The sequence below is a fragment of the Garra rufa genome, chromosome 6, assembly GCF_049309525.1.
Source record: "Garra rufa chromosome 6, GarRuf1.0, whole genome shotgun sequence".
Lineage (NCBI taxonomy): Eukaryota > Metazoa > Chordata > Actinopteri > Cypriniformes > Cyprinidae > Garra > Garra rufa.
In genome coordinates, this window is record NC_133366.1 from 12,494,153 (window position 1) to 12,519,414 (window position 25,262).

The following is a 25,262-nucleotide window of genomic DNA, read 5'->3' on the forward strand; positions in this document are numbered from 1 at the left end:
ATGCTGAAAATTCATCTTTGGATCACAGAAATAAATAAAATTTAAAAATATATTTAAATAGAAAACAGTTATTTTAAACAGTAAAAATATTTCACAATATTACTGCTTTTGCTGTATTTTGGATCAAATAAACGCAGGCTTTGTGAGCAGAAGAGCTCTAAAAATCTGTTCAAAAACTTTTGACTGGTGGTGTATTTTATTTCAGTTAACGTTAAATTTATTTCAAGATATGCAAATGCTTTTATGGTTTTAGTTAACTATAATAAACCTTATGCCAAGTATTTACACCTGATGTGAAATTTGATCTGATATTTGGCCCAGCAACCTCTTTAAAACGATTACAAAAGGTGCTTAAAAGTTCCAGGTACCACACAGGCATGTCTGCTTCAGAATACAATAATTTACACCTGAAAAATGACACTGGAACAAATTTAATAGTCATTGAACTGAAATTACACAGTGACACACAAAAGAATAAAATCATTATTATTTCAACCCATCATACTTGACCAATTATAGATAATTAAGCCATTAAGTATACCGGCATATTGAAAATAGGAGGGACTTGACTAACAGTCCCTGCCTCAAATGATATGTACTTGATATGCACTTGCCATCCAGAAGTCAATATTTTTTAAGGTGGAACTGTCCCACCGTGACATGCTTGTGCATGCAAGAGCTTGCAGTTCATGGGCCAAACATCTTATGAGGATGTTTATTCAGAATCCTCAGTTGCAAAACACAAATGTTAGATACAGTAATATACAGAAAATCATAAACCTTGTATGTGGAACAGAAGCACACAGAAGCGCTTTCCTCTACCACCGTTTTATTCAATCTTTTAGATTAAATTTTCCATAAAGAATTGGAATAATACAATGCAATACTTACAAAATGGAATCAAAAACTAAAAACAAGACCAATCACCTTTGTGTCTGATAAAACAAAAGGGTTAATGGGATTGCATGAAAAACAGGGGGGGGGGGGGGGAATCACTGCAATCACTGTAGAGTTGAAACCACAGGTAATTTCAAGACCGATGTCAAATCAACCCTAAGTGGCCAAATGATTGATTAGTACAGTGCTTGTGCTAAAATGAGCATCTTCTTATCGAAATAAAATAAAAGTGGCTTGAAAGATGACACTGTCAATAGTGTTAAAATTCATTAAAAATGTGCTAAAAAATGACGATATGTAGGCAATAGAAATCAAAGTACTCATACTATCGTACAAAAAAATAAGGTTAAAAGGACAGTATGAAAGACAGATAACATTGTCTGGGACCTGCATGATTTGAAGATGCTCGAACCCACTTTGGGTCCATAAGGATTATCTATTTACAAAAGATGAACATCCGAACTATGCATGATGGCCAGAAGACTAAAACCGAATAGAGACGAGAAATGAAAACCTTCCCTCACATCTATATATATATATATATATATATGCTCTGTTCCTGTATGCACACAAAATAAGCCTGCACATTTGGAAAGATTATTTACAGCTCTTCAGTTAAATTTCAAAGCTATTTAAAATATACTTAATGCATAAAAATAAAGATTTTGGCATTCTCTTGCTTCTTCCTCTTCTGATTGCGAAGTTCTACAAGAACCTCGTGAACCCGGAAGGTCTGTGAAGTGCCTCGTCCTTCAGGTAGGGAGCAGTCATCCAGCCTGCTAGGGGGCGCTGTGAGAAGGGTTAGTCGGGGTAGAGGAAGTACGGAACAATATGGGGCCAACGTTAGAGCATCTAAAGATTGCTTTTACCATCATCTCGTCACTCGAATTCATCTTGGACACAAAAGTTGTACTCGCTGTTGTATTCATTAACCCACTTGTCTCCATTTGTTCATTTCACAAGCAAAAACCAGACACGGACGAACAAAGAAATTGAAAGACGGAAATATGAAGCTGAAGTGGTTTGCGGGGTCGTTCCCTGTATGGTCGTTTCTCTATCGCATTCGCATTGTCCTTCAACGTCACTTCGTGACTGCGTGTACTTAGAGTTGGATCTCAAATGTCTTGTGGAGCTCGCTGGAGAAAGGATTTGTGGGTGAAGGAGCGGTGCGTTGCTGCGAGCGGCTCTCAAGTGCGGCCCACTGGGCCTCGAAAGCATCGGCCGGTTGCTGCACTGCAGGTGCCGCCCAGCTGTTAGCCCCATTAAATGTGGCATTGACTTTCGGCGGCTGCATTGCTGTGCCGCTTGACACCGGAGGTAGGAGTGGTTTGCCGAAGGGGCTGCACACAACCTGGGTGTCAAACTGGCCGGTTGGTGGCGTGGAGAAGGGTGAAGACTGAAGCTGCGCCTGGGGCACCTGAACGGGTACTGGGATGGGCTGAGTTTGCGTAGCAGAACCGAACACATTGGCCACCATCTGTGAAGGTGTAATGCCAACCACCGGAAAGGCTGGTTGCACAAACGGGATCCCGTTGGACACTGGGTAGGACACCGGCGCCTGAGCGTGGAATGCCGGCTGACGTGGGGGTACGGTAGGGACCGCAGATGGAGGAATGGCTGGCATGAAGGGTGCAGAAGGACCGGGTGGCATAGGGCCGGGCACGGGGGTGGGGAAGGGCTGCTGAGCGGGAGGCGTGTTGGTTCTCGCGGCTGTGGCGGCAGCTGGTTGGTGGGCTCGCACAGACTTGGTTACCTCCTCCAGCCAGCGGTCGGCTTCCGATGGCGTACGTTTGTGAGAGGAGGCAGGTGTAGAAAGAATTGCATTGACGGGAGGTAGGGCTCCGGATGCGGGTGCAGGATTTGGCCACTCGCTCCCTACAGGACACAACAAGAAGAGTTTTTGGTAAGCATGCCATTTATTCTGCTAAACCAGGACCGGGCAGCTTTGGTCCTGGAGGGCCACTGTCCTGCAGAGTTTAGCTCCAACCCTTATCAAACACACCTGAACAAGCTAGAGCTGGAGATAAACTCTGCAGGGCAGTGGCCCTCAAGTAACGAAGTTGCCCTGTCCTGCACTTAAAGGTTACGGTTTAGATTGGGGGCTCCAAACTCGGTCCTGGAGGGCCACTGTCCTGCAGAGTTTAGCTCCAATCCTTATCAAACACACCTGAACTAGCTAGGGCTGGAGATAATCTCTGCAGGGAAGTGGCCCTCAAGGACCAAAGTTGCCCAGCCCTGCATTAAATTGTTACAGTTAAGGGCAGGGGACTCCAAACTCGGTCCTGGAGGGCCACTGTCCTGCAGAGTTTAGTTCCAACCCTTATCAAACACACCTGAACAAGCTAGAGCTGGAGATAAACTCTAAAGGGCAGTGGCCCTCAAGGACTGAAGTTGCCCAGCCCTGCACTAAAATGTTACAGTTTAGACCAGGGGGCTCCAAACTCGGTCCTGGAGGGCCAGTGTCCTGGAGAGTTTAGTTCCAACCCAAATTAAACACACCTGAACCAACAAACTAAAATCTTACTAGTCATGCTAGAAACTTTCAGGCAGGTGTTTTGAGGCAAGTTGGAAGTAAACTCTGCAGGACACCAGCCCTGTAGGACCAAGTTTAGAGACCCTTGGTTTAGAGGCTCTCTCACTAGGGCTTGTGACTCAATTCTAAAAAGAATCAAACTTTCAATTCTGAGGCATTCGGAATTCCGAATGCCTCAGAATTGAAATTTTGGAAATTGATTTTACCTCAGGGAGCTATATTCAATGCAACAACAGCTAATTTGGTATCTCATAAAGCTTATCCATACATAATTTGTTCACCAGGAATGTATTCTTACACATTTTTAAACGTTGAACTTGACATAGCTTTTTAAGTGGCCAATGGTCAATGAGGTCTATTTATCCCAGTGGTTCCCAACCCTAGTCCTGATTACCCCCCAGCACATTTTAAATATCTCTCTCTCCAAAAACACCCGAATCAACTCATCAGATCATTAGCAAAGACTTCAAGACCTCAAATGGGTGTATAAGATAAGAGACACATCAAAAATTTGCAATGTTGGAGATTCTTCAGGACCAAGATTAGGAATCACTAGACTAGCCCAAGGGTCCCCAACCCTGCACCTAAAGGGGTACTATGTTTGATTAGAGTAGGAGCTAAACTCTGCAGGACAGTGGCCTTCCATGAATAAACTTGGCTAGCCCTGTGCTAAACTTCTAGGACTGGTAAAATAATTCCAAAAGGAACCAAACTTTCAATTCTGAGGCATTCGTAATCAAGAGCATATTCCGAATTCTGAAGTTTATTATGCTTCAGGGAGCCTTATACAAAGCAAAAACAGCTAATTTGCTATCCCAAAAAGCGAATCCATACAGCATTTGCTCATACGGAATACATTCTTATGCATTTTTTGAATGGTGAACTTAACACCGTTTTTTAAGTGGCCAATGGTCAATGAGGTCCATCTATCCCAGTGGTTCCCAACCCTAGTCCTGGAATACCTCGAGAACATTTAAACACACCCAAATCAACTCATCAGATCATTAGCAAAGACTTCAAGACCTCAAATGGGTGTGTAAGAATAGAGACAAAATTTTGCAGTGTTGGAGGTTCTTCAGGACTAGGATTAGGAACCACTAGTCTAGCCCAAGGGTACCCAACTCTGCATCTGGAGGGTTACTGTCCTGCAGAGTTTAGCTCCATCCCAAATCAAACACATTTAAGTGCCCTGCAAAGTGGACTTCACTGGGTATTCTGCATGAAGGTAGCCCTCCAGGAGCAGGGTTGCCTACCCTTAATCTGGCACTTTATCTCCCTGGTCCTAAAGAGCCCAAACACTGCACATATTGTATGCCTTCTTAATAAAACACACCTAATTTAGAGCATCAGCTCATTAGTAGAAACTCAAAGATCTGACATGGGTGTGTCAAACAAAGGAGACATTCAAACTGCAGCCTTTAGCTCCAACCCTAATCAAACACACTTGAAAGAGCTATTCAAGGTCTTTAGGATTACTAGAAACAACCTCCAGGCAGGTGTTTTGGAGCTGAACTCTGAACTAAATGTTAGCCCTCCAGGAGCAGGGGGTTGTTATATATATATACTCTCTCTATATATAATTCTTCTTAATATGAAGTCCTGTCTATATAAGACAGTGTTGATTTTGTATACAATAATTCCAACAGGATGGTGAATGCTGAATAAAACTTAACCATATATTTTCATTTAATCATGCATTTTCAAATACTTCAGCATAAATAGAATGTGACCATGACTCAGTTGCAATTACAGTTAGCATCTAAAATAAAACAATTAAGTGCATTCTTACACTTGTGAAGTCACTGAAAAGCACTGCAAAAAAAGGCTCATCTTACTTAGTATTTTTGTCATGTTCCTAGTCAAAATATCTAAAAAGTCTCATTTACTAGATAAGCAAAATAGCTAAAGCAAAAAATCTTGTTTCCCGCCAAAAATCATTAGTAAATTAAGTAAAGGTCATGTTCCATGAAGATTTTTTGTAAAATTCCTACTGTAAACATATCAAAATGTAATTTTTGATTAGTAATACGCATTGTTAAGTACTTAATTTGGACAACTTTAAAGGTGATTTTCTCATTATTTTGATTTATTTGCACCCTCAGATTCCAGATTTTCAAATAGATGTATCTCAGCCAAATATTGCTCTATCCTAACAAACCATACACCAATAAAAAGCTTATTTATTGAGCTTTCATATGATGTATACATCTCAGTTTTGTAAAATTTTACCTTATGACTGGTTTTGTGGTCCAGGGTCACATAGTAAATGCATCTTGATTTAAGAATTTTTAGATATTTTGACTAGAAACAAGACAAAAACACTAAGCAAGATAAGCCTTTTTTGCAGTGAAGATGGAACAGCTGCACACAGTGGTATAATCTTACACTATAACCAAAATGGGTTTCTCAGCAACTATTCTGCATGGTCATCACTTCCTGTGGCAGGAAGCCCAGCTCTTACCTATGTGTGCTGTGGTGGGGGCTGCATTTGGGGTCTTGGCCCAGGGGTTAGTCTCTCGGACAGGCAGCGGAGGCGGCAGCACAGGTGAGTTAGCTGCAGCAGTTACAGTGACACTAGGCGGCGGGAAGGCAGGAACTGTACCATTAACTACAGCAGCAGACAGGACGCTTAGATTAGAGACAGAGCCAGACAGAAGCAAACAGAGTGCTAACACATAGCGTACACACACGCACACACACACACACGCACACGCACACGCACACGCACACGCACACGCACACGCACACGCACACGCACACACACACACACACACACACACACACACACACACACACACACACACACACACACACACACACTATGATTTGATTAGTTCTGCCACTAATCAAGGTTCTGGGTCTGTATTGACTAGTCTTGAATCACATGATTTTAGTTGTGCTTGTTCTTTTTCTCTGTCATCAAAATGTGATGCGATCTGGGCAAAGCACATTCCCCACCAGTCCTGTGTAAACTACGGCAGACTAAGTTATTTCTTTATTTATTTTTTATTATCGTGAAATGGCTGGGCGTAACAACGAAGTCTGACGTACTGTAGCTGCTCATTAATGAACTTACTCGTCTCAATCTGCTCAATCTTGCCAATGTCTGTGCCCTAAACCATTTTATAATGGACTACTTCACATCCAGAGATGTAGGATCGGATGATGAAGTTACTAAAGAGGAGTCCGATAACAGTCTGTTATAAGAAAGGGTGCGCGAACAGTTGCGCTGCACTTGCTTTTCTAAATGTAAACTACAAGGTACACTAGTCGTGCTATCTAAACATACAAGGGGTGATCAAAAGATCAGAGACTATGCCCATGATAATCAACAGAAAACTGATGTTTGAAAAAAACAAGCTAAAATCAGCCTAGGCTGGAAGTAGCTGGTTTTAGCTAAGGCCAGGCTGGGAAAGTGGCCAAAATCCCTTTAAAACCAGCCCGCTGACCAGCTATGACCATCTAAAACCAGCCTGGTTGACCAGCTAATACCTAGGCTGGTTTTAGCTGTTTTTTTCAGCAGGGAACTATTAGCCAACTTATGATAGCCATAAATTTTGTTACATTCAAGCTATGTTTTGGAAAGGGCTTGAACCCAGCTTTCATAAGGTATCAAAACCTAAAAAAGGTAAAATTTTGCCATGGGTTTTCCTAGATCGCATCACAAATATACAACATAAGCTTTGTATTAGTAAAATGTTGACTAACTTACTAGATAGTTAGTGATAGGTTTATTTATACATGTATCAGGGTTTCCACCAAATTATGAAGCAGCATAACTGTTTTAATTGATAACATTGATAATAATCAGAAATATTTCTTAAGGTGAGACACTGCAGGTGAATAGGGTAAAAAAAAAAACTAATAGTATCACCTTACTTACCCAGTTCACTGATTACACTGAAAATTTTGTATTACAAGTTTTCTAAAATGTTAGGTGTAAATATGCAAATTAGGCATCATTTAATGTAATATGTGCTAATTTGCATACATTTCTAATACAACAATCTAAACACTGGATGGAGTCAGTTTCAAAATTCTTTTTTTTTTGACATTAGAGACAGAGTTTTTACAGAGGGGATTTTAGGTATCACATTTTGTCACTCCATAATTCAGAAAAAAACTGAACAGACAGAAAACAATGTTTTTTTGTTTGTTTGTTTTTTACAATTTTGAGGGGAATAAAACGTTGTACAAAATCAAGCAAATTATATATGAACAAATCCCTCTGTAAAAACCTTCAGTATATAGACAGGAATAAAAATGTAAAGTTTGGTGTGTGTAAGTGCTATTGAAGTGGAGATTTATGGCTCGGCGTAGAAGTAAAAACTCATTTTGAGAAAACAGCTTTTAAAAATATGTATTGTAATTGAAATCTATTGACATAAATAGATAAAGTGCTATAAAATAAACACTTAACAGTGTCTTTTGGGTGTTTTCCTTCCACTAGTCTGAAAAAACACTATGAAACACCAAAAAGGCCAAAATCTCAAACTTAACAGGTGCATGAAAAAAACAGTGTTTTTGACTGCAGTGTCTCCCCTTTAGCAGCAAATCAGCATATTAGAATTATATGCATATTAGAATTTTTTAAATAAATAAATGCATGTTTCCAGTCATTCTGATACAGATGCTGCGTAGTATATGTTGAGTCATTTACGTAAAAAGATAAATACTAACCAGCTGATTAGCTAACTAGTAAAAATGGGTAATGGTGCAAGTCGTAACACAAATATACACATTTTTGTAAGCTACTGAGAGGTTGAGGGTGTAGCTGACCTGGAGCAGAGGGTGACTGCGGTGAGGAGGTGGGTTTGGGCATCGGTGCTGAAGTGAACGGGTCTTCTGGAGGACCACTGAAAGTGGATGTGATCTGAGTGCACAGAGAGCTGATGCTGTCACCCTCACCCTCCAACTCCGGCACTGATAAACACAAACACACAGGACAATATTCAGTATTTACATCTGCTAAAGGAAACTGCTTTAAAGGTAACAAAAGAAACCACAAACAAAAAATGTGGTTTTGATGCTCCTAAATGAACGGAACATCTCTTCCTCTTTACTACTAGTTATAGCATGAAATAAACATGAATAAACATCAGAAGGAAGGAAAGAAATGGAACAACTTTTAAATAATTTACTGAAATGTAATCATGTCTCATGTAATCACTTACTAAGTGTTTTAACTGTGAAAACATGTCAATAAAACAGCATTGTTAGTCAGCTAGAAAAACTAACTGTAAAAAGGATTTTTCTAAATATATGCACTGTTTTACATAATGCATGTTGAATAAATCTGCCATGAATTGTTTTTTTTTCTTCAGCTACTATTTAAACGTATAAATGTGAATTAAATTGGATTTCCCCCTTTAATATTATATGCATCAACTGACAGGGTTCCCTGTGTAGTTTACAACATTAGTTATATCCAGTTATATACATCCAACTGAAATACTGAATCAAATTGAATTGAGATCAAAATTTAACTGATTTGCAAGCCTGTGAATCTAATTGAATCAAATTGTGAAATGAGTGTCAATACCCAGTCAAACAATATAGATAAAATTGAAAAAAAAAAAAAAACAACAGTACAGAAAAGTTTACACCCCCCCCTTTCAGAATTTGCAAAATGTTAAATATTTTACCAAAATTAGAGGGATTTTACAACATGCATGTTATTATTTAGTACTGACCTAAGATATTTCACATTAAAGACATTTATTTATTTATAGTCCACAAGAGAAAATAACAGTTGAATTTATAAAAATGACCCTGTTCAAAAGTTTTCATCCTCTTGATTCTTAATACTGTGTTGTAGAATGATCCACACCTGTGTTTTTTTTTTTTTTTTTTTGTTTAGTGATAGTTGTTCACTAGTCCCTTATTTGTCCTGAACAGTTAAACTGCTCACTGTTCTTCAGAAAAATCTTTTAGGTCCCACAAATTCTTTGGTTTTCCAGCTTTTTTGTGTATTTTTGAACCCTTTCCAACAATGACCGTATGATCTTGAGATCCATCTTTTCACACTGAGGACAACTGAGGGACTCAAATGCAACTATTACAGAAGGTTCAAACGCTCACTGATGCTTTAGAAGGAAAAACAATGCATTAAGAGATGGGGGTGAAAACTTTTGAACAGAATGGAATTTCTTATTTTGCCAAAATATAATATTTTAGATTTTCAAATTCAAGAAGTTTTCGACGCCCGGCTTTTAATGCAACCTTCTGTAATAAAAACAGTTTGTGTTAAAAAAATAGATCTTAAAATCATACAGTCATTGTTGGAAAAGGTTCAAATACACAAAAATGCTGAAAAACCAAAGAGTTTGTGGGACCTAAAGGAATTTTCTAAAGAACAGCGGGCAGTTTAACTGTTCAGGACAAACAAGGGACTCATGAACAACTATCACTAAACAAAAAACGGGTAACAAGACAGTATGAGGAGGATTGTAATGCCAAACTGAAGAGCCTCACCAGTGTTTTTGATGGGGAAGTCAGACTTGCGCTGCATGGTGGAGGGCAGCTCGTTCATGCGCAGTGACATCTGCCGTTTGAAGGGAGACGTCTTCTGAATGAGCGCAGGGAAGCCTCTGAACGAGCCCTGGCGAGCGAGAGCCTCCACTGGTGCGTGGCGTCGCGGGATGGCGTGAGGATTGGCTTCCTGAGCGCCCAATGTGGCTATGGGCAGAGGAGGGGAGGATGAAGAGCCATTGGATCCAGCGAGGGTGACCACAGGGTTAGTTGCACCAACAGAGGAGCTGCCCAACACAACCTCAGAGTCTGCTAAAAGAGGAAGAGTTAGATCAGCTCATGCAGTGGCCATCAAAATGCTTGTTTCTTGGGATTTGACTCATTTGAGTAGCAGTTGCAAACAGCTATAATACTGATCTTAAGTATTTGAAAGATTATTCATCAAAACACAGTGAAAGCCAGCGATACTGTAAAATATTATTACAATTTAAAATAACTGTCTATTATAATATATTTTCAAATGTAATTTATTCTTGTGATGCAAAGTTAAATTTTCAGCATCATTACTTCAGTCTTACTGTATATTGCAATAGAAAAATTACTTAAAATGTTACTGTTTTTTACTGTTATTTTTGACTAGATACACTACCAGTCAAAAGTTTTTGAAGAGTAAGATTTTTAATATTTTTTGAAGAAGTCTCTTCTACTCACCAAGCCTGCATTTATTTGATCCAAAGTACAGCATTAAAAACTTGAAATATTTTTACTATTTAAAATACCTGTTTTCTATTTTAATATATTTTAAAATGTAATTTATTCTTGCGATTTCAAAGCTGAATTTTTGCGTCATTACTCCAGTCACATGGTTCTTAAGAAATCATTCTAATATTTGGATTTGCTGCTCAAAAAACATTTTTATTATGTATTATGTTGAAAACAGTTGAGCAGATTTTTTCAAGTTTCTTTGATGAACAGAAAGTTCAACAGCAGTTATCTGAAATAGAAATCTTTTGAAACAATATAAATATTTTTATCATCACTTTTGACCAATTTAAAGCATCCTTGCTAAATAAAAATATTAATTTCTATCATTTTTTATTTCTATAATTTGTTAAATGCTACAAAAGCTTTTATTTCAAGTAAATGCTAATTTTTGGATCTTTCTATTGATCAAAAAAAATCCTGAAAAAATATATACTCAACTGTTTTAAATAATAATAATTATAATAAAAGAATGTTTCTTAAACAGCAAATCAGCATTATAATGATTTCTGAAGGAACATGTGACACTGAAGACTGGAGTAATGATGCAAATTTTTTTTGCTTTGATCACAAGAATAAATTACATTTTAATATATATACTCAAATAGAAAAACGTTATTGTAAGTAGTAAAAATATTTCCAAATTGTACTGTTTTCGCTGCACTTTGGATCAAATAAATGCAGGCTTGCTGAGCAGAAGAGACTTCTTTAAAAAATCTTACTGTTCAAAAACTTTTGTACGATAGTGTAAAACCAGCCTAAAAGAGTTCTTTCAAACAAAACAACAACAGTAGTGCATGTAATTTTTTTTTGTAAATATATCAAAAATGGGGCCAGATCTAATTGAAGGCACTGTATTAAATCTCTCAAACACACCTTTCTTGGCATCCTGCAGTTGTCTCATGACCTCTTCTCGCTCGGCCTGCTCTGTGGCTGTGGTGACACGGAAGGAACCCTCCCGTGTGAAAGTGGTGCGGTTGGCATCGAAAGTGGCCGTGACCCCACACTCTTTCTCCCTCTTCTGTTTGCGCTCCAAACATGCTGCAAACGCACAGCCCACCGCATGGCTCAGACGCTCACCCTGAGACCAACACCAACCATTAGTCAAAGCTCTTTCTTCATATGAAATTAAGTCTTGTGGGATTAATTATATTATACAAATATTATACATTCGCACAGCATTAAAGTAAGTCATATGGCGATACTTTTCAACTCATTTTGGTCCATACTGATATACATTTTTTTCCTCATATGTTTGGAAACAACACTGTCTCTCTTGTGCAGGGATTATAAATTATTCTGGATTTTTTTTTTTTTTTAATTCAGAGTTTTGAGGTCTAACCAGGGATGCACCGAATTTTCGGTCATATGCTTCATATGCTGATTTCATAGGCTGAGTTAAACATTTAAGTTTGAATTTTATTTTATTTTATACTGTGCATTGTTGCAATGTGCTAAATAAATATTTTCATAATTTGTAATTGATTTATTCTTTGAAAGCCACAAATGCAATGGTACTTATAATTGGCATAATTCTTTCGGTGTTTCGGTTTTCGGCCTTGGTTTCCTCTTTTTCGGTTTTCAGTTTTGGCCAAGAATTTTCATTTCGGTGCATCCCTAGTCTACACTGCAAAAAATGCTTTTCTTACTTAGACATTTTGTCTTGTTTCCAGCCAAAATATTTTACAATTCTTAAATCAAGGAGGATTTTATAGAGAAGTAAAAATGTTTGTCTTATTTAAAAAAAAAAAACAAGTCAAAATTAAATAATTTTTTGCTTTGAACAAGCTAAATAATCTGCCAATGGGGTAAGCAAAAAAAAAATCTTATTTCAAACAGAAAACATGATTATTTTTATACCCCATTGGCAGATTATTTTGCTTGTTTCAAGCAAAAACACATTTAATTTGGATTTTTTTCTTAAAACAAGACTATCATTTTTTCTTGTCTAGAAAATTCTTCTTGATTTAAGAATTTTTAGATATTTTGGCTGGAAACAAGATAAAAAAGCATTTTATAAATAATCATTAAAAAGCTTTAAAAAATAAGAAAATCAATCACTGCTTTTTTATTCAGACAGATGCGGCCAAATTAGATTTATAAATCTTCTGAAAACGGAATAATTATTTAAAAATCTGGAATCTGAGGGTCAAAAAAAAATACTGAGAAAATCGTCTTTAAAGTTATCCTAATGAATTTTTAAGCAATGCATATTACCAACCAAAAATAAGTTTTGATATATTTACGGTAGGAAATTTAGAAAATATCTTCATGGAACATGACTTTACTTAATATCCAAAAAATCTTTTGCAGAGAAAAATTGCTGCAATATATTTTTCACTATTGCAACAAATATACCAATGCTACTTAAGACTGGTTTTGTGGTCCAGGGTCACAAATGTATATATGTGATATACATATTAATCTGAACTTTTTTTTTTTTTTTTTTAAAGATTTATTTTTTGGCATTTTTCCCTTTATTATGATAGGACAGATCAGACATGACAGGAAGCGAAGTGGGAGAGAGATGGGGGGCGGGATCGGGAAAGGTCCTCGAGTCGGGATTCGAACACAGGACGCCCGGAGCGCAACAGCGCTGCCCACGAGGCTATCGGCGCCGACAATCTGAACTCTTTTGTCCAGTTTGCATGTTGTATTCTAGTCGATATTGTGGTCTCTAAGGCATTACATGTTATGTTTATTTTTGTAATTGTGACTCAATGTCTTCCTGATAACACCTTCTAAAAAATGACAACAATAATAGTGTATTGTCTATAATGAACAACACCGGTAGAACAATGTGATGTAGAACAATGAGATTCACTAGCTACCTGACAATATGCATTTGCAAGATGGAAGTTGTAAATTCAAGACTCTATTGTTCTTAGTTTCTCAAGCACTATTTTATATAAACAGGCAAATAAGGAAAAAAACACCCTAACAGGACCATAGTCTGTCCATGAGAACATATGACAGATAAGGGCATCTCACCGAGTCTTTGACGGCCATGAAGCAGTGGCATATCCAGCGGCGCGTGGTCCCATCTCTGCAGATGTAGGAGAAGGCGTGCTCAAAGTTACGATCTGGCGCACAGAAGGAAACCTTCTCTATCGTCTGGTCTAGAATGAGATCCTAAGAACAAAACGGGCAAAATGCATGTCATTCCATCGTTCATTTATACTGTCACAAAATAATAGTGTTTCAGTGTACTAAAAAAAGTGGATTTAAGTATTATTTTATTTGATTAAATACTTACTAAAATTAGGGTACTAATATTCATGGCTGTGAATTACATTTAAATGTTAAACCAGAGAGCTTTGATTTGGGTGGAAATTTTAGTTACAAATCTGGTAAGATGAAAAAACATTTTTTAATTGCTGCTTTTGTAGGAATCTGCATCAGTAAAATCCTGTGCATTTAAAAACTCAGCAGCATTCATACGCAGCTAAGCAGACCATCTGCCAGACTAAAATCCAGCAGGTCTTCATGCACCAATGAGCAATGACTGACTCTCACCAGCAGGTGGCAGAAAAAGAAGAAAATGGCAACTGCGCATGACTACAGTCGTGGCCCAAAGTTTTGAGAATGACACAAATATTAGTTTTCACAAAGTTTGCTGCTCAACTGCTTTTAGATCTTTGTTTCAGTTGTTTCTGTGATGTACTGAAATATAATTACAAGCACTTCATACGTTTCAAAGGCTTTTATCGACAATTACATGACATTTATGCAAAGAGTCAGTATTTGCAGTGTTGGCCCTTCTTTTTCAGGACCTCTGCAATTGGACTGGGCATGCTCTCAATCAACTTCTGGGCCAAATCCTGACTGATAGCAACCCATTCTTTCATAATCACTTCTTGGAGTTTGTCAGAATTAGTGGGTTTTTGTTTGTCCACCCGCCTCTTGAGGATTGACCACAAGTTTTAAGATCTGGGGAGTTTCCAGGCCATGGACCCAAAATGTCAACGTTTTGGTCCTTGAGCCACTTAGTTATCACTTTTGCCTTATGGCACGGTGCTCCATCGTGCTGGAAAATGCATTGTTCTTCACCAAACTGTTGTTGGATTGTTGGAAGAAGTTGCTGTTGGAGGGTGTTTTGGTACCATTCTTTATTCATGGCTGTGTTTTTGGGCAAAATTGTGAGTGAGCCCACTCCCTTGGATGAGAAGCAACCCCACACATGAATGGTCTCAGGATGCTTTACTGTTGGCATGACACAGGACTGATGGTAGCGCTCACCTTTTCTTCTCCGGACAAGCCTTTTTCCAGATGCCCCAAACAATCGGAAAGAGGCTTCATCTGAGAATATGACTTTGCCCCAGTCCTCAGCAGTCCATTCGCCATACATTTTGCAGAAGATCAATCTGTCCCTGATGTTTTTTTTGGAGAGAAGTGTTTTTTTTGTTGCCCTTCTTGACACCAGGCCATCTTCCAAAAGTCTTGGCCTCACTGTGTGTCAGATGCGCTCACACCTGCCTGCTGCCATTCCTGAGCAAGCTCTGCACTGGTGGCACTCCGATCCCGCAGCTGAATCCTCTTTAGGAGACCATCCTGGCGCTTGCTGGACTTTCTTGGACGCCCTGAAGCCTTCTTAACAATGCAGTGCAAAGTTTTTTTCAGGTTTAAGTTAATTTTCATGGCAAAGAAGGACTATGCAATTCATCTGATCGCTCTTCATAACATTCTGGAGTATATGCAAATTGCCATTATAAAAACTTAATCAGCAACTTTTCCAATTTCCAATATTTATGTAATTCTCAAAACTTTTGGCCACGGCTGTTCACCAGTACTGATTCAATTTACCTGAAACTCATGCTGATCTTCCATAAACAAAAAAGACATTTCTCTTTTATATGCATTTGCAATGAATGGGACTGAAGCTTTCAATGACACACGAGCATTATAAAATCATCATGAATGTGGTCACTATGATTCACACATGATATTCAAAGTCTTCTAAAGCCATTTAGTAAAGATATTGACATCTAACAGTGTTTTTTTTAAATGACTAAGATACTTTTTTTTCTTAATATTTTTAATTAATTCTCATTTAGTTTTAGTTAAAGTTTTAGTTATTTTGTTAGTGTGCTTTTATTTGTATTAGTTACTTAAAAAAAAGGTTCATTTGTGACCCTGGACCACAAAACCAGTCATTATGCAAATTTTTGGGGAAAATGAGAATTATAAAATCTTAAAAAATAAATACGTTTTCCATTCATGTATGGTTTGTTAGGACAGGACAATATTTGGCACAAGATACAGCAATTTGAAAATCTGGAATCTGAGGGTGCAAAAAAATCGAAATATTGAGAAAATCGCCTTTAAAGTTGTTCAAATGAAGTTCTTAGCCATGCATATAACTAATCATAAATTAAGTTTTTATATTTACTGTAGGAAATGTACAAAGTATCTTCATGGAACATGATCTTTACTTAATATCCAAATGGTTTTGTGGTCCAGGGTCACATATCATTTTTTCATTCATATTTATGTCAACTACCTGAAATATTTTTATATATATTTTTTCAGTTTATGTTTTTTCTTTTTAAGGCGAGACACTGCAGGTGAATAGGGTAAAAAATAACTACTAGTTATCACCTTACTTACCCTACGTACCTTACTTGATTACATTGATCATTGCAAAAAAATCTAAAATGTTAAGTTTAAATATGCAAACGAGGGATTATTTAATGAAATATGCGCTACTTTGCATACATTTCTAGTACAAAAATCTAAACGCTGGATGAAGTCAGTTTCAAAATTCTTGTTTAATTTTTTTTGACATATTAGAGTCAAATGTTTTTACAGAGGGGATTTTGGGTATCTCATTTTGTCACTCCATAATTCAGAAAAAAATTAAAACAGACAGAAAACAATGTATTTTTTTTTACCATTTTGGGGGGAATAAAATGTATAAAAACAAGCAAATGATATATAGACAAGAATAAAAATGTGAAGCTTGGTGTGTTTAAATGCTACTGAAGTGGAGATTTATGGCTCAGTGCAGGAGAAAAAAAATAATTTTGAGAAAACTGCCTTTAAAAATATGTACTGTAACTGAAATCTATTTACACAAATAGATAAAGTGCTATAAAAGAAACACTTAACTGTGTCTTTTGGGTGTCTGAAAACACACTTTATGAAACACCAAAAAGCCCAAAATCTTTTGAGAACTTGACAGGTGCATGAGAAAAAAAGTGTTTTGCCTGCAGTGTCTCCCCTTATTTAACACATTTTGTTATCATTTTAGTTTTAGTTAACTATAATAACCATGATCTGCACTAGCTTTCCTTGTTGTGTTCACAAATAAATATTTCTTATGAATCAAACATTTTCATTTAATAGGATGGCTCTGATTCACATCATTTTGGAATGATTTGTTCACAAATCAGACAGAGATCATTCCACTAAAAAAGGTCATAGATGTGAATAAATGATGACAAAAGTTTAATCTGAATTCACTTTAAGTGCACTATTCTTTAAACAGTCAAACTCTAACTAGTCATTATGATTAAGTACTGTATTTATCTATACTGTGGTTATCTGATGGATCATCATCACAGGTCAGTTCAGAGTCCTTCAGTACCTTTGTCTTGTCATCTACGACCCTCAGGCCATCTGCAGACACCCAGAGCACCGCTCGCACGGCCTTCTTACCCGCCTGTGTGGACACACACAACACACACAGTGAGAAACAGACGGGAAAAGAGACGCACAAAAAGAGAAGAGAGTTGATTTCCCCATAAGTTCCCCCTGATGAGGCCCTTCACCCTCTTCGACTTTCATACAAATGCACTTTCATCTATCAACAACACCTGAAAATAGAGAAAAGTTAAAAACATTGAGTTTTGAGAAGGTTACAGCAGTGTTAGGAGCAGGCATGTCGTATAATGCGAGAAAGAAGGAAACAGTAGAAGTGAACCACTCAAACAAACACACATCCTGATTCGGGGAGCTTGAGTGTTCACACTTTACCTAAGTGCAGAAATTAGCTTTTTCACACGCATACTCTCTCACACACACATGAAAAAAGACAAGGTGAGTTCTGAAACTCAATTTGCCCCTTTGCACACACACTTCTATTGCTCCAGGGATGTTGTAGGAGCAAGCTAATCTATCAGTGGGGGGGAGAATAAAAGTGTACACACATTCACACACGTTTGAGCCACAAACATACTCTATGCAAGCACATAAATGCATATCTGAATGGTTGCAATCGTGCAATCCCTTTGCACACACTTATCATTCATGGCTTTATAGCTGTGGTGGTATCAGAACTCAGTTTTCAAGAACAGAGGTCAACAGATATGCTGTTTTTACAGATTAATTCCAGAACAAAACTGTACAGATAATTTACTCACCCCCTTGTCATCCAAGATGTTTATGTCACTTTAGGATTTCTCTCCATATAGTGGACTTCTATGGTGCCCCCAAGTTTGAACTTCGAAAATGCAGTTTAAATGAAGTTTGAAGGAGATAATGAGATAATGGGAGTTTTTCGACATACCCTAACTGTCTTGAACCGGAATACACAGAGTTCATGGAGAGCTAGACAAGATGTGCATTTGAGGTTAAAAAGTATAAAAACTGTCTTTTTTTTTTTTTAAATAACCGATCGTTTCGCTAGATAAGACCCTTCTTCCTCAGCTGGAATCGCTTAGAGCCCTTTTCAAGCTGCATTTAAACTGTATTTTGGAAGTTCAAACTCATGGGCACCATAGAAGTCCACTATATGGAGAGAAATCCTGAAATGGACTAAATTATCATGTTTTTTTATTTTAGAAGTGGAGTAAGCTCAAGATATTTACAGTACCAGTTTTATTCTATGACATAAAATCCATTAGTCAAACCACTTGCATTTGTTGACTGTACTTGTTTTGAAAGAGGTAGCTGATAGTGCTGATAGTGTCTAAATGGGACTACAGAGGTTGTAGTCAGATAAACTCTAACTCACTAGTTGCTTTTACAGCCTCATTGTGTTTATAATCACTGTCTTGCAAGCTATTCTAACTCAGACTTTCAGGGAAGATGTTTGACTGAAAGAGTTAACAGAAGTTTAATTTCCAACACATTTCCAATTTTAGTTATGGGTCTCTGCATAACCCACTATCAGTCGACCTCCTCTCAAGTGGGTGGTAATGCTTCAGTCAAATGTCAGATGCGCTGTTTTTGAGGTAACTTTAACTAACTTAGAACTGAGAATGACTGGCTTCTGTGACTGTCATGACAGTAGCTAAACCAAAAAAGAAAACCGACTGCAGAAGAAGGTGACTGACCAATATACACTCTTAAAAATGAAGGTGCTTCACAATGCCATAGAAGAACCTTTTTTGTCTAAATGGTTCTATAAAGAACCTTTAACATCTGAAGAACCTTTCTGTTTCATAAAAGGTTCTTCAGGTTATAAAAAGGTAAGAGATGGTTCTTTTAAAGAACCTTTGATTGAATGGTTCTTTGTGGAACCAAAAATGGTTCTTCTATGGCATTGCTGTGAAGCACCTTTATTTTTAAGAGTGTAGCGTGCTGCAATGCTGAAAATCCAGCATGTTTTTGCATTAGAATTATAAACCAAGCCTGAGTAGCTTTAAGTGCTTGAGTTCATGTACTTGCATAGATGTATGTTCTAAACGGCATGTAAATGCACACAGCAGAACTTACTTTTGCAAAGAAGCCCTTGAAGAACTTTCTGTCCTGGAATGGAGGTTGGTAAGGGGATGTTGGTGGGAGGAAAAGGCAGGAGAGGGTTACAAATGAACTCAGACACAATGTCCTGTGAGTGCGTGTCAGGGCGGACCCTGGTTTGAGGGGTTTCGATGGTTAAGAATGACGAAGTTGTGAAGTATGGAGAGGAGACGAGGGGGAGATCACACCTCTAGCTCACCAACCAGGCACCAGACTCACCACGTGTGCAGTTTAAGGTTGATGTGTGTTGATGTTATTATTGGTGTTGTTATAGTTCTAGGATTATTACTTCACTATGTGAGTTTGATTATTTCACTATTCTTGATGGAATAGTTCACCCATGATGAATTATCAGTCATTTACTTTCATCATATTGTTCCAAACCAATATGGCTTTCTAACAGATTGAAGGCAAAATGTTTATGCTGATTTTTTCAATAAAATAAAAATAGATGAGCTCCATAAAAAGCAGACCATGCAAGGCTGCAACCATTTTTTATTCAATCAATTTATTATTTTTTTGATTAATTGGTTAATCCAGCAATAAACAAAATTTAACCTCTGTTCGTTATCATGAATAATGTCTAGTGCTGATTGCAGAAAAATATTGAATTGCATGCTTTTAACTTTCGACAAACCTCTTAAGGTTTTATCAGATTTTATAATGTAGAAAGTGTTAACGCACTGCAAAAAATGCTTTTCTTACTTAGATTTGTTGTCTTGTTTCCAGCCCAAAATATAAAAAAATTCTTAAATCAAGAAGGATTTTCTAGACAAGTAAATTTTTTTTCTTGTTTTCAGAAAAAAACAAGTCAAAATTAAGTGAGTTTTTGCTTAAAACAAGCAAAATAATCTGCCAATGGGGTAAGCAAAAATATCTTATTTCAAACAGAAAACATGATTACTTTTCTTACCCTATTGGCAGATTATTTGGCTTGTTTCAAGCAAAAACGCACTTAATTTTGACTTGTTTTTCTGAAAACAAGACAATTATTTTTAATTGTCTAGAAAATCCTTCTTGATTCAAGAATTTTTAGATATTTTGGCTGGAAACAAGACAAAAAAAATCGAAGTAAGTAAAGCATTTTTTGCAGTGCGTGTATGGCAAATATAATAAATTAGATGAGGCTCAATAAACAAAATAAATGAGTTGACATTTGATTCATGCTTACATGAAAGTGCAATAATTCTGGTTAAATGTAAAAAGAAATTTCTGAAATTTAAAAATACTTTTTTTGTGCAAAATAATCATGATTCGATTAATCATTATTGTGTATATGTTATATGGTGCCTTTTCAGCTTATTCACTTTCTTTGTATGGAAAAGAGCAGCGTGAACATTTAACTGAATTTTGTGTTTTCCCTAAGAAAAGAGGCCATACAGGTTTTGGTGAGGGTGAGTAAATCATGGCAGAATTTTGATTTTTGGGTGAACTATTCTTTTAAATGAATCATGTTATGATGTTAGTGATGGCAGCAGCTTTGAGTGGTAGTTCATTAGGATTGCTTCTGATGACCTCAAATGGCATCAAGAGTCACAGGGAAAGAACTGATCTTGGCTGCAGTGTGCACTTTGAACACACACCCCAGCTGAGAGAGGAAGAGTGTGAAGATTTCAAAATCACTCTTCAGCCACATACACACCAGGGTTATTATAGTTAACTAAAGCCTAAAGCTAAAATTAAAAAAATATACAGTTGAAGTCAAAAGAGGGATCATACAAAATGCATGCTGTTTTTTTATTTAGTACTGACCTGAAGGAGATATTTCACATGAAAGATGTATACATATAGTCCACAAGAGAAAGTAATAGATGAATTTATAAAAATTCAAATATTGATTCGTAATACTGTGTTGTTACCTGAATGATCAATAGCTGTTTTTTTGTTTAGTGATAGTTGCTCATGAGTCTCTTGTTTGTCCTGAACAGTTAAACTGTCCGCTGTTCTTCAGAAAAGACCTTCAGGTCCGACAAATTCTTTGGTTTTTCAGCATTTTTGTGTATTTGAACCCTTTCCAACAATGACTGTATGATTTTGAGATCCATCTTTTCACACTGAGGACAACTGAGGAACTCATATGCAACTATTACAGAAGGTACAAATGCTCACTGATGCTCCAGGAGGAAAAACAACACATTAAAAGCCGGAGGGTGAAAACTTTTGAACAGAATGATTTTTTAAATATTTTGCCTAAATATAGTTTTTTTCATTTAGTACTGCCCTTCAGAAGCTACCGAAGATACTTACATATTTCCAAGAAGACAAAATAAGTTACATTTACCCTGATCTTAAAATTTCAAAAGTTTTCACCCCCTTAATGCTCTTAATGCTTGGTTTTTCCTTCTGGAGCATCAGTGAGTGTTTGAACCTTCTGTAATAGTTGCATATGAGTCCTTCAGTTGTCCTCAGTGTGAAAAGATGGATCTCAAAATCATACAGTCATTGTTGGAAAGTGTTCAAATACACAAAAATGCTGAAAAACCAAAGAATTTGTGGGACCTGAAGGATTTTTCTGAAGAAAAGCAGGCAGTTTAACTGTTCAGGACAAATAGGAGACTCATGAACAACTATCACTAAACAAAAAAACAAAAAAAACAAAAAAACACAGAATTGTGGATCATTGAGGTAATAACACAGTATTGAGAATCAAGTGTATGTAAACTTTTGAACGGGGTCATTTTTATAAATTCAACTATCGTTTTCTCTTGTGGATTATATGTAAACATATTTTATGTGAAATATCATATTCAGGTCAGTACTAAATAAAAAATAACATGCATTTTGTATGCCCAATCTCCTTTTGTTAAAATAATTGACATTTTGCAGATGTAGGTGTATGTAAACTCTTGACTTCAACTGTATATAAAAAACAAGCATTATTTCTCATTTTAAGTGTTTAAATTTTTTAATAAAAAAAAAAACACATTGAACTTCAACTAAAATTAAGAACTAATAAAACAAAAACACACTGAGACACACTGCTAAATATCCAATCCGTACACTCTTCAAAATAAAGGTTTTAAAATAAAAGCATTGATGGTTTCATAAAGAACTTTTAACATCCATGGAATCTTTTCATTCTACAAAAAGTTCTATACAGGTTCTACAGATTTTAAAATGTTCTTGACTCTAAAAAAAATAGTTCTAGTAAGAACTGTTCACAGAAAGGTTCTTTGGGAAAGACCTTTCTTGTTAAGAGTGTACACAGAGTGTTACGTTATTTATGGGTATGACCGCATCTACTGCTGAATTCACAAACAGCCAGCGTCATGTTTCTTGTTTACAGCGATGTGACTCTAAACTGTTGAAGGCGGTGGTTATCACTATGAGGAAGTTGGACTAACTGCTGTATTGCATATACTGTACATGTGAAATGATAACTGCAGAAATGTACTGTCATTTCCTAAACCTTACAGTGTGTATGTGGCCTTTGCATAAAAAAAAAAAAAGAAGTGCACCGTTCACCAAGCCTAAGACTTACTTCCTCTCATCTACACGGGCTTCACGTCCCTTAACTGAGGTTTGGGTTTCAGTTCAAGTAATCATGACCAGTATAACCATTATATACTGAGCCCACATCTTCAGTTAAGGCACAGCGAGTTACACAGAAAGAGGTGGAGGTTACAGGTTACGAGTTAAAGTTACTGTTTGTTTCCACACATGTAAGTTCATACACAGCCGGAAAAAGAAAGCGATGCTCATTGGGTTAGAAAAGAGGGTTAAGGGGTCAGAGAGGATGGAGATGCTCTTAATGGCTCATGTCAACAAACCTGCTTAGAAAAAAAGAACATTGTAATGCATTCACTTTAGTACATATGCAAACAGATGGAGGAGGATGGGAGATTCATGGGTAATAACTGCCACTGATGCTACTAGACACATTGAGCAGGGTGAAAAAGATTTTAGATTGATAGAAATACAGGAGCTGGAGGGGGAAGAGAAACAGGAAAGGCTAGAGGAAAGAAACTGATATGCCCTGTTGTCCTTCTTTCTCTCAGAATCAGCCTGGATTTCCACTGTTTGAGAGCTAATGTTGTTGTAACGGTTACTACGTACATAACCGGCCCACAAACACAATTATGGTCTGTTTACCAGTCTTGGACACTTCTGTGAACATGATGTAACTTTCCAAATAATTGAATTCATTTCTTTATGCCATCATGAGCTGATTTTACACACACACACACACACACACACACACACACACACACACACACACACACACACACACACACACACACACACACACACACACACACACACACACACACACACACACACACACACACACACACACACACACACACACACACACACACACACACACACACACACACACACACACACACACACACACACTTTTTAGATTTTTTTTTTTTTCAAAAAAGGTCTCTTCTGCTCATCAAGCCTGCGTTTATTTGAAGTACAGCAAAACTGTCAAATTCTGAAATATTTTTACTATTTGAAATAACTGTTTTCTATTCTAATATATTTTAAAATGTAATTTATTTCTGATTTCAAAGCTGAATTTTTGGCATCATTACTGCAGTCACACGAACCTTCAGAAATCCTTCTAAAATTCTGATTTGCAGCTCAAAAAAACCTGTATTATTATTTTTATGCTGAAAACAGCTGAGCAGAATTTTTAGGCTTTTTTATGAATAGAAAATTCAGAAGAACAGCATTTATCTGAAATAAAAAATCTTTTGTAACATTCTAAATATCTTTAGCATCACTTTCAATCAATTTAAAGCATCCCCGATAAATAAAAGTGTTAACTTCTATAATTTATTTCCAATAAATATATAAAATTTTGAATGGTATAATGTAACATTTTTTACTCAGATAAATGCTACAAATCTTTCTATTTATCAATGAATCTTGAAAAAAATTACTCAACTGTTTTAAATAGCAAATCAGCATATTAGAATGATTTCTGAAGGATCATGTGAAGCAAATAAAAAAAATATTAAAATAGAAAGTTATTTTAAATAGTAAAAATATTTCACAATACTACTGCTTTTGCTGGATCAAATAAATGCAGGTTAGCAGGTTAGATCAGTAGAGAAATCTTTAAAAAACATTACAAATTTTACTGTTCAAAAACTTTTGACTTGCAGCATAGATTATATAATTTCAGATGAAAAAAAGGAAAAGCACCAAATTTCAAAAGTAAAAAAAAATAAAAGAGACTAAAATATCTTAAATCAAAAACCTGACTTAAAAGATGTCTTTATGTGCTTTTAAAAATGTGAACACTTGGAGCCTGTCTAATTTTAATTGCTAAAAGGTTCAACATTTTTTAGACTGGCACTTGAAAACAAAAAGTAACAAGGTAGTTTGCAGCCCCCTGAATTCCAATCATTAAAGGTTAAAGATCATCAGCGAACACAAGCAGACCGTGTGTGACTTGTGTATGTGAGTGTGTGTGCTCTCATTCTTCAGAAACCTGAAGGTTAAACTCAAGATAAAGCCTAGCGAGCTGGAACCTTAGGACAAACCATCACTGGACTTGATGCTTATATTTTTCAATGGACAGATTATCCCACCATGCACTGTTGTGAGCGCAGAACTAACCACAAAAATAAAAACGTGAGATACTCTAGTGCAGGGGTGGGGAACCTTGATCCTTGAGGGCCGGTGTCCCTGCAGAGTTTAGCTCCAACCCTGAAAAAAAGATACCAACCTGTACCCTGAAGACCTTGATTAGCTTGTTCAGGTGTGTTTGATTAGGGTTGGAGCTAAACTATGCAGGGACACCGGCCCTCGAGGATCAAGGTTCCCCACCCCTGCTCTAGTGCACCAGATCTTCACGTGCCAGAAAAAGACCTGTGTGCACACATTTCCCATGTTAGGTGCAGCAAGCACAGTAACAATAGACAATAAACACAAGTGGATGACATCAATAAAGATGAGC

At 36.9% G+C, this 25,262-nt stretch overlaps 1 protein-coding gene across 6 annotated transcripts in view; it reads right to left on the reverse strand.

Moving 5' to 3' along the window:
• Positions 1 to 431: 431 nt before the first annotated feature.
• numb (NUMB endocytic adaptor protein) overlaps positions 432 to 25,262 on the reverse strand; it is an 82,743-nt gene continuing 57,912 nt past the window's right edge. The window contains exons 4-11 of one of the 6 annotated variants that reach the window (XM_073842453.1): positions 19,322 to 19,354; positions 17,250 to 17,324; positions 13,655 to 13,795; positions 11,540 to 11,744; positions 9,905 to 10,210; positions 8,210 to 8,353; positions 5,892 to 6,038; positions 433 to 2,772 (exon numbers count right to left, since the gene is read on the reverse strand). In XM_073842453.1, coding sequence (XP_073698554.1) covers positions 2,000 to 2,772; positions 5,892 to 6,038; positions 8,210 to 8,353; positions 9,905 to 10,210; positions 11,540 to 11,744; positions 13,655 to 13,795; positions 17,250 to 17,324; positions 19,322 to 19,354 — 1,824 coding nt within the window. In that variant the 3' untranslated portion in view covers positions 433 to 1,999. Of the gene's footprint in view, positions 2,773 to 5,891; positions 6,039 to 8,209; positions 8,354 to 9,904; positions 10,214 to 11,539; positions 11,745 to 13,654; positions 13,796 to 17,249; positions 17,325 to 19,321; positions 19,355 to 25,262 lie in introns of all 6 variants that reach the window. The other 5 variants (XM_073842452.1, XM_073842456.1, XM_073842455.1 and 2 more) reach the window with 5 other exon arrangements.